The sequence below is a fragment of the Tinamus guttatus genome, unplaced genomic scaffold (assembly GCF_059628265.1).
Source record: "Tinamus guttatus ecotype Peru unplaced genomic scaffold, ASM5962826v1 Tinamus_guttatus_pri_ptg000060l, whole genome shotgun sequence".
Lineage (NCBI taxonomy): Eukaryota > Metazoa > Chordata > Aves > Tinamiformes > Tinamidae > Tinamus > Tinamus guttatus.
This window is the reverse complement of record NW_028288594.1, coordinates 7,059,733-7,074,170: the sequence shown is the minus strand read 5'-3', so window position 1 is coordinate 7,074,170 and position 14,438 is coordinate 7,059,733. Positions and strand designations below refer to the sequence as shown.

The 14,438-nt window shown below is 40.1% G+C and overlaps 1 protein-coding gene and 1 non-coding gene across 2 annotated transcripts; one reads left to right on the top strand and one right to left on the bottom strand.

The window, feature by feature from the left end:
* The first annotated feature begins 3,650 nt into the window (after nucleotides 1-3,650).
* LOC148595785 (uncharacterized) lies at nucleotides 3,651-8,084 on the top strand. Its single transcript, XM_088540352.1, has 2 exons — nucleotides 3,651-4,737; nucleotides 7,966-8,084. Exons 1-2 carry the CDS (start codon nucleotides 3,651-3,653, stop codon nucleotides 8,082-8,084), a joined length of 1,206 nt encoding a protein of 401 aa, XP_088396478.1.
* Nucleotides 8,085-13,722: 5,638 nt separating this feature from the next.
* On the bottom strand, nucleotides 13,723-13,795 carry TRNAV-CAC (transfer RNA valine (anticodon CAC)). Its single transcript has one exon. It is a non-coding gene; the product is annotated as a tRNA-Val (tRNA).
* Nucleotides 13,796-14,438: the final 643 nt, after the last annotated feature.

The following is a 14,438-nucleotide window of genomic DNA, read 5'->3' as shown; positions in this document are numbered from 1 at the left end:
CGTGCATTAACGTCGGCTCTAAACTGTATGAATGTTCTCTGATGGCCGAGACGTTTGCAACAATGTCTATGAAAAATCCATGCTTTGCTTGTGGCCAATTTGGTCATATCCGTAAATACTGTCCAAAAAGGCAAGCAAACAGAGGAGCGCCTGGAATATGTCCGCGCTGTCACAAAGGACGACACTATGTTAATCAGTGTCGATCAAAATTTGATAAGGAAGGTCAACCATTAGCCCCTTCGGGAAACTTCAAGCGCAGCGCGGCGAGGGGTCGCGCTGTGACAGCAAATCACCCCTCACAGCGGCCTCACCAGGAAGCAGCCGCCGCTTGTGCGCCAGCACAGGGGGCAGCGCAGGTGTGGACCTGGCCACCACAATAGAAGTGCTAATTACTGATACATCAGTTGTGCTAATTCCAACTGGTGTCCATGGCCCCCTGGGGCAAGGAATAGCAGCACTATTGATTGGGCGATCTTCAACAACAAGACAAGGGCTGTTTGTGTTACCTGCAGTTATCAATGCAGATTTCAAAGGAGAAATAAAGATAATGGTATGGGCTCCGATACCACCCTGTACTGTGCCAGTGGGGAGCCGAATAGCACAACTAGTATACTTTTGACCACAGACACCAAATGCTGCAAAAACTAAATGCGGCATAGGCTCTTTTGGGTCCACGGGACAACCAGAGATTTTCTGGACTCAACAGATAACTATGAACCGCCCACAGATATCCTGTACACTACAATCAGGAGTGATAAAGTTTAATGCACAAGGAATTTTAGACAGCGGAGCGGACGTTACAGTCATCGCTGCCTCGCAATGGCCAAACAGTTTACCCCTAGTGAATGCGCATACATTGCTTTCGGGAATTGGTGGGCAGAGTACCCCAATGCAAAGCGAAAGCTTGATAAATATTATTGGTCCGGAAGGGAGAACCGCAACCATTAGACCATTTATATTGCCTGGATCCGTTACCCTGTGGGGGAGAGACTGTTTGAGTCAATGGGGCATGCAGTTAAGTACGGATTTTTCTTAGGGGCTACTATCCAGCAGCAGGTCCAACCCTTGATCTAGAAAACAGACAAGCCGGTATGGGTGGATCAGTGGCCCCTTCCACGAAATAAACTGCTGCAGTTACACAAGTTAGTAGAGGAACAATTGCAAGCTGGACATATAGTTCCTACTACAAGCCCCTGGAATACACCAGTTTTTGTAATTCAAAAGAAAAATAATTCCTGGAGATTTTTACATGACCTTAGAAAAATCAATGAGGTCATTGAAGATATGGGAGCCTTACAGCCTGGACTCCCTTCTCCAGCGATGTTACCTCAAACATGGACTTTGATCATAATAGATTTGAAAGACTGTTTCTTTACCATTCCACTTGCACCACAGGATGCACCTCGGTTTGCATTTTCTGTACCTTCCATCAATGCTATGGAACCCCATAACAGATATCATTGGAAAGTTTTGCCACAAGGCATGAAAAATAGTCCTACATTATGTCAACAATTTGTGGCAGCAGTCTTAAGTCCAGTACGGAAGTATTTCAACAATGTCCTCATCTATCACTATATGGATGACATATTGATTGCTGCAGAGCAAAAGGAAACAGCACAAGAGGCTCTGCGTCAGATTACGCGAGCAGCATCGGCTGCAGGATTAAAAATTGCAGAAGATAAAGTACAGGAAACTCCGCCTTGGCGATATTTAGGATGGAGAATTTCTGATCATCAAGTTCGACCACAATTATTGACTCTAAAAACAGACATAAAAACTTTAAATGGTCTTCAAAAACTTTTGGGAACTATTAACTGGATCCGTCCCTCCCTAGGGATTTCCACGGAGGAATTACATCCTCTATTTAAGCTTTTAGAAGGAGACACAAGTTTGACATCCCCAAGGAAGCTTACCCCTCCTGCGCAAGCTGCACTTGACAAAGTTGTGAACAAATTAACCACTCAGACTGTTCACAGACGAAAGCAGAACTATCCTATCAGTCTTTTTGTTTTTTATTCTAGCTTCCAACCTTATGGCCTGTTAGCACAATGGATACCACAGGATGCATGTCCGTTAATAATCTTAGAATGGGTGTTTCTACCTCATAATTTTGGCAAAACTGTCACCACTGCTATTGATATGATTGCGATGGTTATTCAAAAAGGAAGAGAGCGTTTGATGTTTCTAGATGGCACAGAGCCTGATATTATTTATTTACCGCTCAGTACAAAACAATTAACCTTTTTGACTCACCAGTCTTTTGTTTTTCAGTGTGCCTTGGCAGATTATCCAGGACAAATAAGTATCCACTTTCCAGGACATAAAATCATACAGTCTTTTAACTCTCTTTCTCTATTACCGGTTTCCCATTTGAGCCTTACGCCAATACCTGATGCTCTTACAGTATTTACTGACGGCTCAGGTAGGACAGGTCGTGCAGTTGTAGTCTGGAAAAATGATGAAGGGCATTGGGAGAGCGACGTACATGTTGTCACAGGCTCACCACAAATAGTGGAATTATCAGCGGTCGTCCGCGTCTTTACGCGATGGCCCTCTGCAGTTAACATTATAACAGACTCTGCCTATGTCGCAGGGTTAGTCTCTAGATTAGAACACTCCTTTTTAAAAGAGGTTTCAAACGAGACCCTCTTTGCGCTTCTCTGGAAGCTCAGATGGCTATTAAACAGAAGGATTTATCCGTACTTTATCCAACATGTACGCTCGCACACCACACTGCCTGGACCTATTAGCGAAGGTAATGCTCAAGCAGACAGCCTTGCAGGAGCTGTAGTTCTACCAGATCGCTTTGCACAAGCACGCTTGTCGCATGATTTTTATCACCAAAATGCAAAAGCGTTACGGAGGTCGTTCCAATTGACTCAGGAACAAGCTAGACAAATCATACAGTCATGCCCAGACTGCCAACGCATTTTACCAGTACCATCCATTGGAGTAAACCCTCGTGGTCTTTCTGCGCTTGAAATTTGGCAATCAGATGTAACTCATATCCCTGAATTTGGCAGATTTAAATATGTGCATGTTTCTGTTGATACCTTCTCATCCTGTATCTATGCTTCTGTACATACAGGTGAGAAGGCCAAAGATGTATGTCGACACTTTATGATGGCCTTTGCAATGTTAGGAGTGCCAAAAACTATAAAAACTGACAATGGTCCAGCTTATATAGCACAAAAAACGCAAATATTCTTTCAACAATGGGGAATCCAACACATCACAGGTATCCCCTATTCACCCACAGGCCAAGCGATTATTGAGCGTACACATGGCACCCTTAAGAATATGCTACAAAAACAAAAAAAGGGGAGCGTAGGGTTATCCCCACAGGAACGCATAGCAAAAGCTTGCTATGTGTTGAATTTTTTAAATTACTGGACAGAAGAAGGACCCCCTATATACCGACATTTTGATTCACACAGACAACACAAAGTTCAGGAAAAAGCCCAGGTTGTAGCCAAAAACCCACAGACGAATCAGTGGGAAGGGCCTTTTCCTTTAATAACCTGGGGTAGAGGATATGCTTGTGTTTCTACAGGCACAGGGCCAAGATGGGTACCTGCTCGATGGATCAAGCCTTTCTTATCACAGTCATCATCATCATCTGCACCGTGACATCACCCACACCACAGTGGATGCCACCCCAGCCTAAAACTAACATATGGGTAACTCTGGCCAATCAAACGGGACAGGACACGTTATGTTTGTCATTATCTAGTCCAGGAAATCCTTTTGTAACCTGTCTGGTAGGACAACCTGTTGATGATTGGCAGGTTCCCCTCGAAAGGCGTCCATATATAAGTGATAAACCAACTGACATAGTTGATAAGTGGAATAATTGGGTCCCATGGTTTCCAAAAATGAATATAGAGCCACAAGAGCTAGATTTGTTAGGATCAGTAAAAATGGATTATTGTGTGTATCTTAACTATACAGATGGATGGGCTAACTGGAAAGAAGTATCCCCTCCTCTCCCAGGATACAAAAGACGAGATCCAAAGGATCCGGAGCCACATAAAATACAATGGCTGAATGCTACCCTACCGGAGTATAGAAATGCCACTGCATGGTGCAACTATACTGCCGCAAAATTAACCTTATCTGGTAGATACCCACTCAAATTACCAAAGGGCCTATTTCTAATTTGCGGAGATCGTGCCTGGCCTGGTATCCCCTCTCGCGCATGCGGAGGACCATGCAGCATTGGAAGGCTGACTCTATTAACACCCAACATTTCAATGATTAATAACCATAGAAAACGCCCCAAGCGCGCCATACACGCTTTTCAATCTGAGTGTGATGACCAAGTAACATTTTGGAACACTGCAGAAATCGTATCAGCATCTATATTTACACCCGGGGTAGCATCAGGGAAAGCGCTAGTAACCTTAAATAGGCTTGGTTGCTGGCTGGCAAAACAGACTAATGCTACTTCCCTGGCACTGAGTGGGCTATTGCTAGATGTTAATTCTGTTAGGCATGCTTCACTTCAAAATAGAGCTGCTATAGACTTTTTGTTATTAGCACAAGGCCATGGGTGTCAGGATTTTGATGGACTCTGTTGCATGAATTTATCTGACCATTCGGAATCCATCCATAAAAGCATTGAAAATTTACAAAAAGGAGTGCAGAAGTTACATCAAGACAATGGTCTCAATATTTTGGGGCATCTTTTGGGGAATTTAGGATTAGCTACGTGGATTAAGGGATCATTGCAAATAGGTTTGATGTGCTTGATAATCTTTCTTTGGCTTTTAATTTGTATCCCATGTTTGTTAAAAACAATTCAGTGCTTAATAGACCGTGCCTTGAAACAGGCATTCTTCATAAATAAAGAAGGGGGAGATCGGGGGATCTCAAGGACAGACTCGAGAGTGTTGGTGGAGAGACCTTGGGAAAAGGACACTATTATGCTTGTTGGAATCAAACCATGGGAGTAAATGCAACAAACTAAACAATCTTTTGCTTAGCCATATTAACGCAAAGTTTCTAATTATTGTATTAACTGTATTTTGTTCATTTGTACTACCTGTATGTTGTACTAACTGTATTTTGTTTATTGTTAGTGTATCTGCCTTGTTTCTTATTATGTGTTCAGTGCTTGATTGATTGATCCTTTAACCAAGTTATGGCTGTTCAGCTAAAAACAGCTATGGCAATACCACAAACAAATAAAGAAGGGGGAGATGTGGAGGCCTGCTTTGGAGACGGAAGTGCTGAATGCCTTGGTAGTGGACGATTGACCACAAGGACGAATGTCTTATCAGCAAGGAGCAAAGCAGGAAAAGGAGGAGGACAACAACAGCATGTGGAATGTCTTGTCAGCAGATGAGGAACAAAGCAAGGAAAAGAAGATAACCACAACTGCACGGCTGGCAAGATGCTGATTGATTGTAATCTTTGCAACACTTGTGTTAAAAGAGTATAAAAGGAGTCGGTTTGAGAATAAAGTTGTCTCACTCTGCATCCCAGACTGAGTCCGTTCCTTCGCAAGGTGCAACAACTAACCTAATTATAAATGTTGCAACGTCTAACTAGTAGGAACCGTACTTGAACCCTTTGCACAGAAGTCAAGGAAAATTAGGATGCTCAGAATGGCACGCAAAACAGACAGTATCTGGAGGCAGTATGAAGGAAGCAGAGGAGGAGCTGCTTAGATCTAATTAGTAGGCAATATAATGTAAAAGAGGTATTTTTCATCCTTTTCCTATCAGATGCAAGTCTGAAACTGTCACCTCTCAACATGCTCTTTTTGAAGCTATCATCTGGAGGAGAAGGTATTTTGTACTTGACCTGCACATACAGTGACTCAGCAGATAAGAGTTCACTCCAGTAGTGGCATCAGTTTTCTTCTACACCTGCTGTAACTCGAACTCTCATCTCAGAGACATTCTACAGGGAAACATTCTCACAGTTTTTGTGTTATCTCTGCATTTTCCCCCCGCCTCCACTTCAGATATTTTTTTCTAGCACCACTTGCCTCCTGGCCGTACATACTATGTTGCTGCTGGAAGGCAGCACCAGAGAGCAGTGAGGAATGGCAGAACTTGTTGCCCTCCAGCAAACTCTCCTCACCATGCTTGGGCTGTGACCTTTCATAGGAGAATGTCCTAAGGACCAGACTGCCTTTATTGTCATTGTCCAAGCAACCTTCTTGCTCCTTCTGAAAGAGTTCCTCTAGTACCTTCTCCCAGGGCTGTTATTGTGTCACCAGATAAGATATAAAACCAATTTTTAAAACATCTTCTAAAATTAGTATCCCAAGTAACTACCTTTTTAATTGGCTTGCAAAATCCTTTTTCTCAATTCCTGTTTCATTACCAATTAATGGGCACATTTTTCCTTCACAAGAAGATAGCTTCAAAAAGGGGAGAGAACCCTACAGTCTGATACCTATATCAGGAGAAAAGAGATATGGAACTGCACGAGACAGAGGTAGAAATAGGCATATGCAAGTCTTCTGCTTATCTCAGATTTTGTAAATAAGAAATTTGCACCTTAGTTCTTCAATATTTTAAAAGAAAGCAGCAATACTGTTCTCGTCTCTGAAGGGGTCACTCTATAGTCACATGTTATTCTTTGAGATTGGTAATAAAATCAATAAACATTCAAATTTCTATTTGAAGTCTAGAGTCCAACAAGAGAGAATGAAACTTTGCTATAATAATGTTGAATGTATGCCACCAAAGCTGTAAAAGAATAAAAGTACTTTGCAGTATTATAGAGCTAATCCTAAACTTGTCAGATAGGTCAGGATGCTACACAATTCTCTCCACTCATCACTGATACCAAGTGACAGCTTGTGCATAGCTTCTAAATTCAGAAACGGCCATGGCGATCGTCTATTCGGATATCTTGTTTAACACGGGACAGACAATTCTGCCAAGTTAAATGCTTCTAAATATATTTGGGTTTTTTCTTCTGTCTTTTTTTCAATCTTCTTGCACCTTTTCTGCTTCTTATAAACTGCAGTGCCTGGAACCAAAAGTTTAAAATAACGAGGAATATTAAAATAAATAATTAATTAAAAGAATTTAAATCAAAGGAAAATTAAATTAAAAATATAAAAAAGAAATTAAAAGAATTTAAATTAAAAGAAAAAAATAAACCTGGAAAAAAATGTGGCATGACTGCAAAAAAAGACATACCAAGCACCCAGGCTGTAAGATAAGAGCTTGTTCCTGTTTTATCTTCAGCCAGGTTTCAGACTGAGGACACTCTCAGAATTCTGAGGTGCTGATCCAAAGTAAAATAGACCCAAAAATTGATTTAGTTTCAGTATACACTGTGAAACATACTGTGAAAGATGTAACTGATGTTCATGACCCCAAAGGGAAACCTCCAGATATCAGGTGGCTCCAGCTTAAGCTTGGAGTCAGTAAACAATGAAAGGTTTTTCCTTCTGTGATGACTATAAAAACCTTACGTTTGCATATACAAGTAAATTAATCTGTGTTCTGGGAATGATGTAATGAAAATGAAATCAATCACGTTTTTAAGCATCTTGTGACCTTTATCCATTTTCTGGGAAGAGAAATAAAACTAAAAGACAATTGTACCTTGGTTTCCACAGTATTGCCTGGGTTTTTGATAGAAATCTGACTGTGAAATGATATCGACAGCAAGGTAACAAGAAAACCCATTTATCACTGTGACAGGTGCTTGGTTTTATATGAGTTTAAATTACCAGTGATGGAGTAAGGTTGTCTTTCTCTCATCTCAACCTCATAACCAATGTTTAGACTCTCCTAAAGTTTCCATTTCATAGTAATCAAGTTACATGGAGTCAAATTGTTATTCATGAATTCAAGGAGGTTAAGACTCGAGATTCATTAATGTGACATTGTCAGAAACTGTGAGTTGGCGTAGAATAGGGTGGTAATTGGTAAATCTGAATGCTGGGTGGTTAATGGCTGTTTATTAGCCTCTAATATATTCTGTGTTATTTAGGTTTACAAGATTTGACACTAGATGCTTCTACTGAGTTGCAACATCCTGGCAGTTCACCTTTCTTCCGCATCCCTGGATGTGTGCCAGAGCTTAACTGCGCCACTTTGGAAAAGAAATAAAAATCACCCTTCCTTCTTATGCCTACTGCCATGCAGCACTGGGGGTATTGTCTGCTCCTGTTCAGAGACTTGGGGATGTAAGAAACGCTACCACCCTGCAATGGGGGCATCATTTATGGTCCAAAAGTTACCAGTCAGCATCCATTCTTTCCTTTTTATGTCTCTATTGAGGTCATTCTGTGTAAGCTGAATTTCTTTTGTGCCAGATCAGAATTAATGCTTATTCCTTTCTTAGGAACACCAGTCAAGTGAATGGTTGAGTTCTTTTACCTAAGGAAAAGAACAAAACCAAAAGAAACAAAAGCATGTTTATGATTAGTCTGGAACTTGTAGTTTTCCCTTTCAAAAGCAATTTCTTCTGATTTACTTTTGAAGCACAAAATTTTGCAAGGCTTTAGTCTACAGTAGAAATATCCTTTTTTCACATCTCAGTTTGACAGTAAAATGGATTGCTAATGTGAAAGTCTACAAGAATAAGTCATATTTACACTGCAGTACTCGGCTAAGGACAGAGGCGTATGGCAAGGTCAGGCAGGATTCAGCTGAATCATCAGGTCTGTCACTGGCTATCAAAGTCCTGTCAACAGTTACCACCTTGTATAATTCTCTCCATAAATGTATTACGCTCTCTGCTTATCTGGACTTACGTAGGCAGGTTTCTTATCATTCGGCATAGGATACCCTAACATAGCTCCGAAATGAATAAATTTTCTTCTGATTTCCAGTGTAAATTCATTTATACATGCTTTGTTCTTTGTCCACTTTGCCCTTTAACTCTATCTTGTTTCCTTCCTGGAGATTCTCTCTCCTGAGGAATTTATATGGTCTTGAGTTTATTAGGTTAAAAAAGCAAAGCTTTGTCATTCTCCTCTACAACAGGGACTCCAGTTCCATGATTGTGCTTTCTGCACACTTTTCCAATTTGAATTAAATCTTCTTGAACACAAGAGAGAAAATCAAAATGTATAGGGATTAAAAATAAGTACTTTACAGGCTTTATATGGCTTTGTTAATACTTTGCTGTTTCTATTGCATATACCTTGTCTAAGCTGTGGTAGAACAATCCTTGTTTTTTTCCGTAGTTGTTGCATAGTCATACTGTAATTGACCAGAACACCCCTTCCTTTTCTTCCATTTTTAAATATCAGCATTTTGCAATACTTTCATCATTTTTACATGCATAACCTTCCATTTCTGTTACTGCAAGACCTCAAGGTCATTCAGTAACTTCTGCATAGTATTCTGATCCTTGTCCTTTATTGACGTCCTACCTTTGAAATTTCTGCAAGACTCAAAAGCATTCTTTGTCCTGCTAGTCATTAATGACTAGCGTGACAGTATTAAGCAAGGTGCAGGTATGAGGTTCTCAGTTACTGAGCAACCCTTGATCTTATATTTTTCCTTTATTATATTCCAGTTTCTTATGAACTTTACATTTTTTCTACTAACTATTCTTTTCCACCTCAACTAGCCATTTATCCTATAGTAGCATATGACAAACCTCACTTAAGCCGAGCTCGACTAGATCTATGGAAGGCTAGAGAGTTTTTCTGTGGTCTAGTGCTACTAAGATAGTTTTCTTCAAAACAATATAGAAGTATTTGAGTTAAACCTAAAACAATCAAAATCTCTTTTTTTTATGCTTTATTGCATATTCTGGACTCCTGCCTAGTTTCTCAAAAGGCTGCAAATATGCATGATGGCCAAGGTTTTCATGTAGAATTCACAGCATTACAAGGCTTTGATAAAAAAGAACAAAATCCAGTTAATTCCAGCTCAATTTGTCTTTAATTTAGAGTAGGGGCTGTCCGAAATAACTCAAGTCACAACTCGGTGGATGCATATCCTGAGCTAATGTTAACTGAAGGTCTTTCAAGGAAACTTTTTAGTATTAAACTTGCACAAAGCTCAGAAGCCTAAGAGAAATTTAGTTCCATACGCACTATAAACCCAGCTGTTCTTTATGAAGTGTATGTAACAAAAAGGTATTATGCATATAAATTAACATTTCAAAAACATGATCACATCTTGAAAATATGAAGTGAGACTGAGCCCATGAAAAGACACTGAAATCTTATTGAGAGGGGGTGGTTTTGCTCCTAAATTGCATGCCATCAAAAGAACAACAATGACAATAAAAAAAAATCCAGGCTTAATAGGTTTCATATTGTGATGCAGTGTCATGCATATTAATCACCATAATGAAACTTATCCCAAATAATTCACAAGCTGCATAAACAGCTTTGTAAAGTGATGCATTTAATTTTTTGGCAGGAACACATTGTTCGAATCTGTGACAATTAGAGCAAAAACTGTGCCTTTGTACCATTTTCTTTGGACTGATTAATGTTCTTCTATCCAAATAACAGGTTTAATAGAATCTAAAGATAGACCTCAAGGAAACAGCATGCAATTCCTTCTTTTTTCTCAGTAAGCAATGGACTTAGAGAAGAGTGCTAGACCATGTCAGAAAACTCCCTCACATGATGGTTTTTTGACCCATCCAAAATTATCACAGCACTTTCTATTTATCCACATATAATGTAGGTATAGACAATGATAGTGACACAGCTGCTTTCATCATAAACATCAGCATATGATCTGTAACATTACTAGCAGTACAAGAGTAAGTACAGAAGGTATGCTGCTAATGTAATCAGCAGAAGAAAAACACTGAAAGAGTCTAACTCTAAACAGCCTCTTATTAAAATCACAGCTAGGACAAAAAGCTCAAAGATAAGCCCAGAAGTTTTCCAGGAGAAACTACAATAAATTGTACAAAACCTAGAGCAAAGAAAGGTGTTTTTCAGATACTTTTTCTGCAGCATGTGATCCTAATTAATAAGAGTTATTAGTATAATTGTTGTCATTCACACTACAATTGCTTCAGATAGCCACAATAGAACAACAGCATCCTGCTGAGGTGAACTGTTTATACAAGAATAAAATATTGGTTTTACCCCAAAAGCTGATATCTAATGACTGAATTCAGTGGGACAAATTCCTAAGTGATTTACTGAATGGTAGTTGATTTAAACATGTCCTTAAAGTTAGTATGTACTGAGTGGGCTTTCTCTTATTAGGCTTTTTTTTTGTCCTTTCCTAAGCACTCTTTTGAGTTATAAATGTTTAAATGCTTCTGGAAATTATCTGCTCTTACTGAATTATACACAGCATCTGGAGAAACAGGTGAGTGGCTGGAGCCTCTAGAGCCTGTTATAATATAACTACCAAGGCTGCAGCCTAGACTTAGTCAGTTATGGTTCAGTTAATTTATGTAAGCCAAACAAGTCTTTTTAAACCAAAGTGGTAGGCCTTTATTATTAACCACATATTTCCTCTTGATCATCAGAAACTGAATGAAAAACTATTTTCTTAACAAAAGTCTCATTTTGTGCAGCAGTTTGGTCTGTCCCTCTAAAGCCTAAGCTTAGAATCCAAAAAAAAAAAAAAAAAATCACAACTTTTCTTCCCTCTTTTCCTCTTTGGCTTTCTAGACCCAATGAGATCTGGTCCTGGCCCACTGCAAAAAGCTATATTTGTTTCTTTGCCAACTTTACTCTTACATCCACTCTTATCCTGACCCTATTCAAGTCTAAAGCATCTGTTATTATAGCACAACTCACTCCATGAGCTCTACCAACACTCAGGTTTTCCAAAATCCATGTCGTACATATTATAATACTGACCTTCCATTTCTGCTAGACAAAGGAGACACCTTAGGCCGTGATCTATCAAGGTGTTCAGTGAACTTGTGTGTTTTACAGACCTGGATTACTCTATGACTTTTGCCTTTCTGTTTCCATCCTAGCATAAACTGCTTCATCCTCCAATAATCTATAGTACTTTGAAAATGGTAGTTTTAATCACAGTACAAATTCCAGTTCAGTCATTAAATATAAATACTTATACAGTGCAAAGTCTAAATCTAACTATGTTTACCATCAGGAGTTGTGTTAGAATCTTTGAGGATGTAATAGCCATTTGTTAACGGCAGTAAAGGATGGGTTAAATTTAATGATAAATCTAAGGCACTGGGGGGAGCCTCTGTAATTCGCTGTAGCACTTTTTCCTTAGGGGAACTCATTCTGAACTAAACTTCAAAAAATCAATCATAAAAATATTACCATGAAACAGGATAAGACATACAAATTCCTCTTCAAAAAATAAATAAAACATCAGGTTTTATCGCTCTCCTCTAATTAACATGGCAACCTTTCTATTCCTTCCTGGAGCCTCCAGGGCAACTGATGTCAGGTGGTGACATGATGCCAACACCCTGGTGAAAAAGGGAGACAACTGGTGAGTTCAAAGCAGGAGTTCTTTACGAACAATGTAAATTCCTCTGGAGCTCCTCTCACAGCTTTTACAAATAAATTACTTACACATGCTGACAATATCTCACCTTTGGAGAAATTGCAGTATGTATAATATGCAAAATCTATACAGTCACTGTACATTTTGATTTCTCTCCATTTGTAGAATTGCAAAAGATATAAAAGAATATAAACAGGAAGAGAGAGCACTGGCCACAGGCAGAGAAAACATTCAATAGTAAGCGAGATCTTCATGTAATAGGGTACACACACATCCAAGGTTCTGATAATAGTGTTATGGGGGTGAAAATGAGCTACATTCCTCTTATCTCCTATTCTGGCAAATCTACATCTGCACAGCTCAAGAAATAGGTGACTGATAAATTCATACATGATTATATTGTCTGCACTGTAAGGAGGATTAGATAGTGGGATCAAAATAGGCTCTTCCGGCCTTAAAATCTATGATTACGCACTATACATCTTAAAAGCAACAGAAGCTAAACAAAAGCTAACAAAAACAACTGAATATGAATCTTTATATCCACTTCCAGAACAAATGACTAAAATCTATCCCCAGACCTGGCCCCTCAGACAAGCCTTAGTTTTGTTCCTGTTGATCAAAAGCTACAGAGGACATCAACATAAGAAGTAATCCTCAATACATTTTGCCCACAGTTTCGTCAGATAGGCTTTGATGGTTATTTCCTCTGCTAGGAACCACAGAATGGTTGAGGTTGGAAGGAACCTCTAGAGATCATCCAATCCAACTCCCCTGCTCAAGCCTGGACACCTGGAGAAGGAGACTCCACAACCTCTTTGGGCAGACTGTTCCAGTGCTCTGTCACCTTCACAGTAAAGTAGTTCTTCCTCATATGGAGATGAAACTTCCTGTGCTTCAATTTGTACCTGTTACCCCTTGTCCTATCACTGGCCACCACCAAGAAGAGTTTGGCCCCATCCTCTCTACATCCTCCCCTCAGTATTTGTACATGTTGATAAGATCCCCTCTCAGTCTTCTCTTGTCCAGGCTAAACAGGCCCAGCTCACTTGGTCTTTCCATATAAGACAGAGGCTCGGGTCCCATAATCATCTTTGTTGTTCAGTGCTGGACCCTCTCTAGATGGAGCCCAGAACTGCACATTCCGTACCATATTCCAGGTATGGGCTCACCTCACTTGCTGTCAACGGTCTTCTTCCTAATGCAGGCTAGGATCCCATGGGCCTTCTTGGCCACAACGGCACATTGCTGCCTCATGGTTGACTTGTTGTCCGGATCTTAAGTTAACCACAATTCCCAAATTCCTCTCCAAAACAGCAACTGTTTCTGCCTGGTTTCGAACCAGGGACCTTTCGCGTGTGAGGCGAACGTGATAACCACTACACTACAGAAACCCTGTTTTTAAGTGTTTTTTTTTTTCCTTGAGTTCACTTGTCATGAGATCATAGGAATTATCCTTTAATACTCTTCTTTGACAGAATAGCAGCCACAGTACATAGCAAATAGTCCAGCATTAGTAGGCCATGCTGCTCACTGGAGACTTCTCTGAAACTTTCAAAATATGCCTCAGTAGGAGCATATGTAGACAGAAAACCTCAATATACTTGTATTCTCAGGATACTTATTCTTTGTAGTTAGCATCCCCAGACACCAATACTGCTCTGAGAAGAAGTGGAGACTCCACAACCTCCACACAGGCTGGACAGTAGCTGATGAGTACAGTACACTCACTGCACAAGGCTGGTCAAAGAAGTCTAAGGTACTGAATATCATGAACCTTCTCTGTTCACTCCCTTGGGAGCTTTGCCATTGGACCACTGGGCTCTGTTGGCATAGGGAGGGTCAGCTGAGGGTCAAGTCGAGACCATCTAGTTTGGGTATATCCCTGCTCACATATGCAAGGCAGCCTGAAGCAAGCACACAGCAAGGACAGGCTGAGACCAGATCTTGCCGTGGAGGCAGGTCCTATAACAGCCTGCAGTAATCTGCACAGATGGGTAGTAATGAGTGTGTAAAATGACTGCTCCATATTAGCTT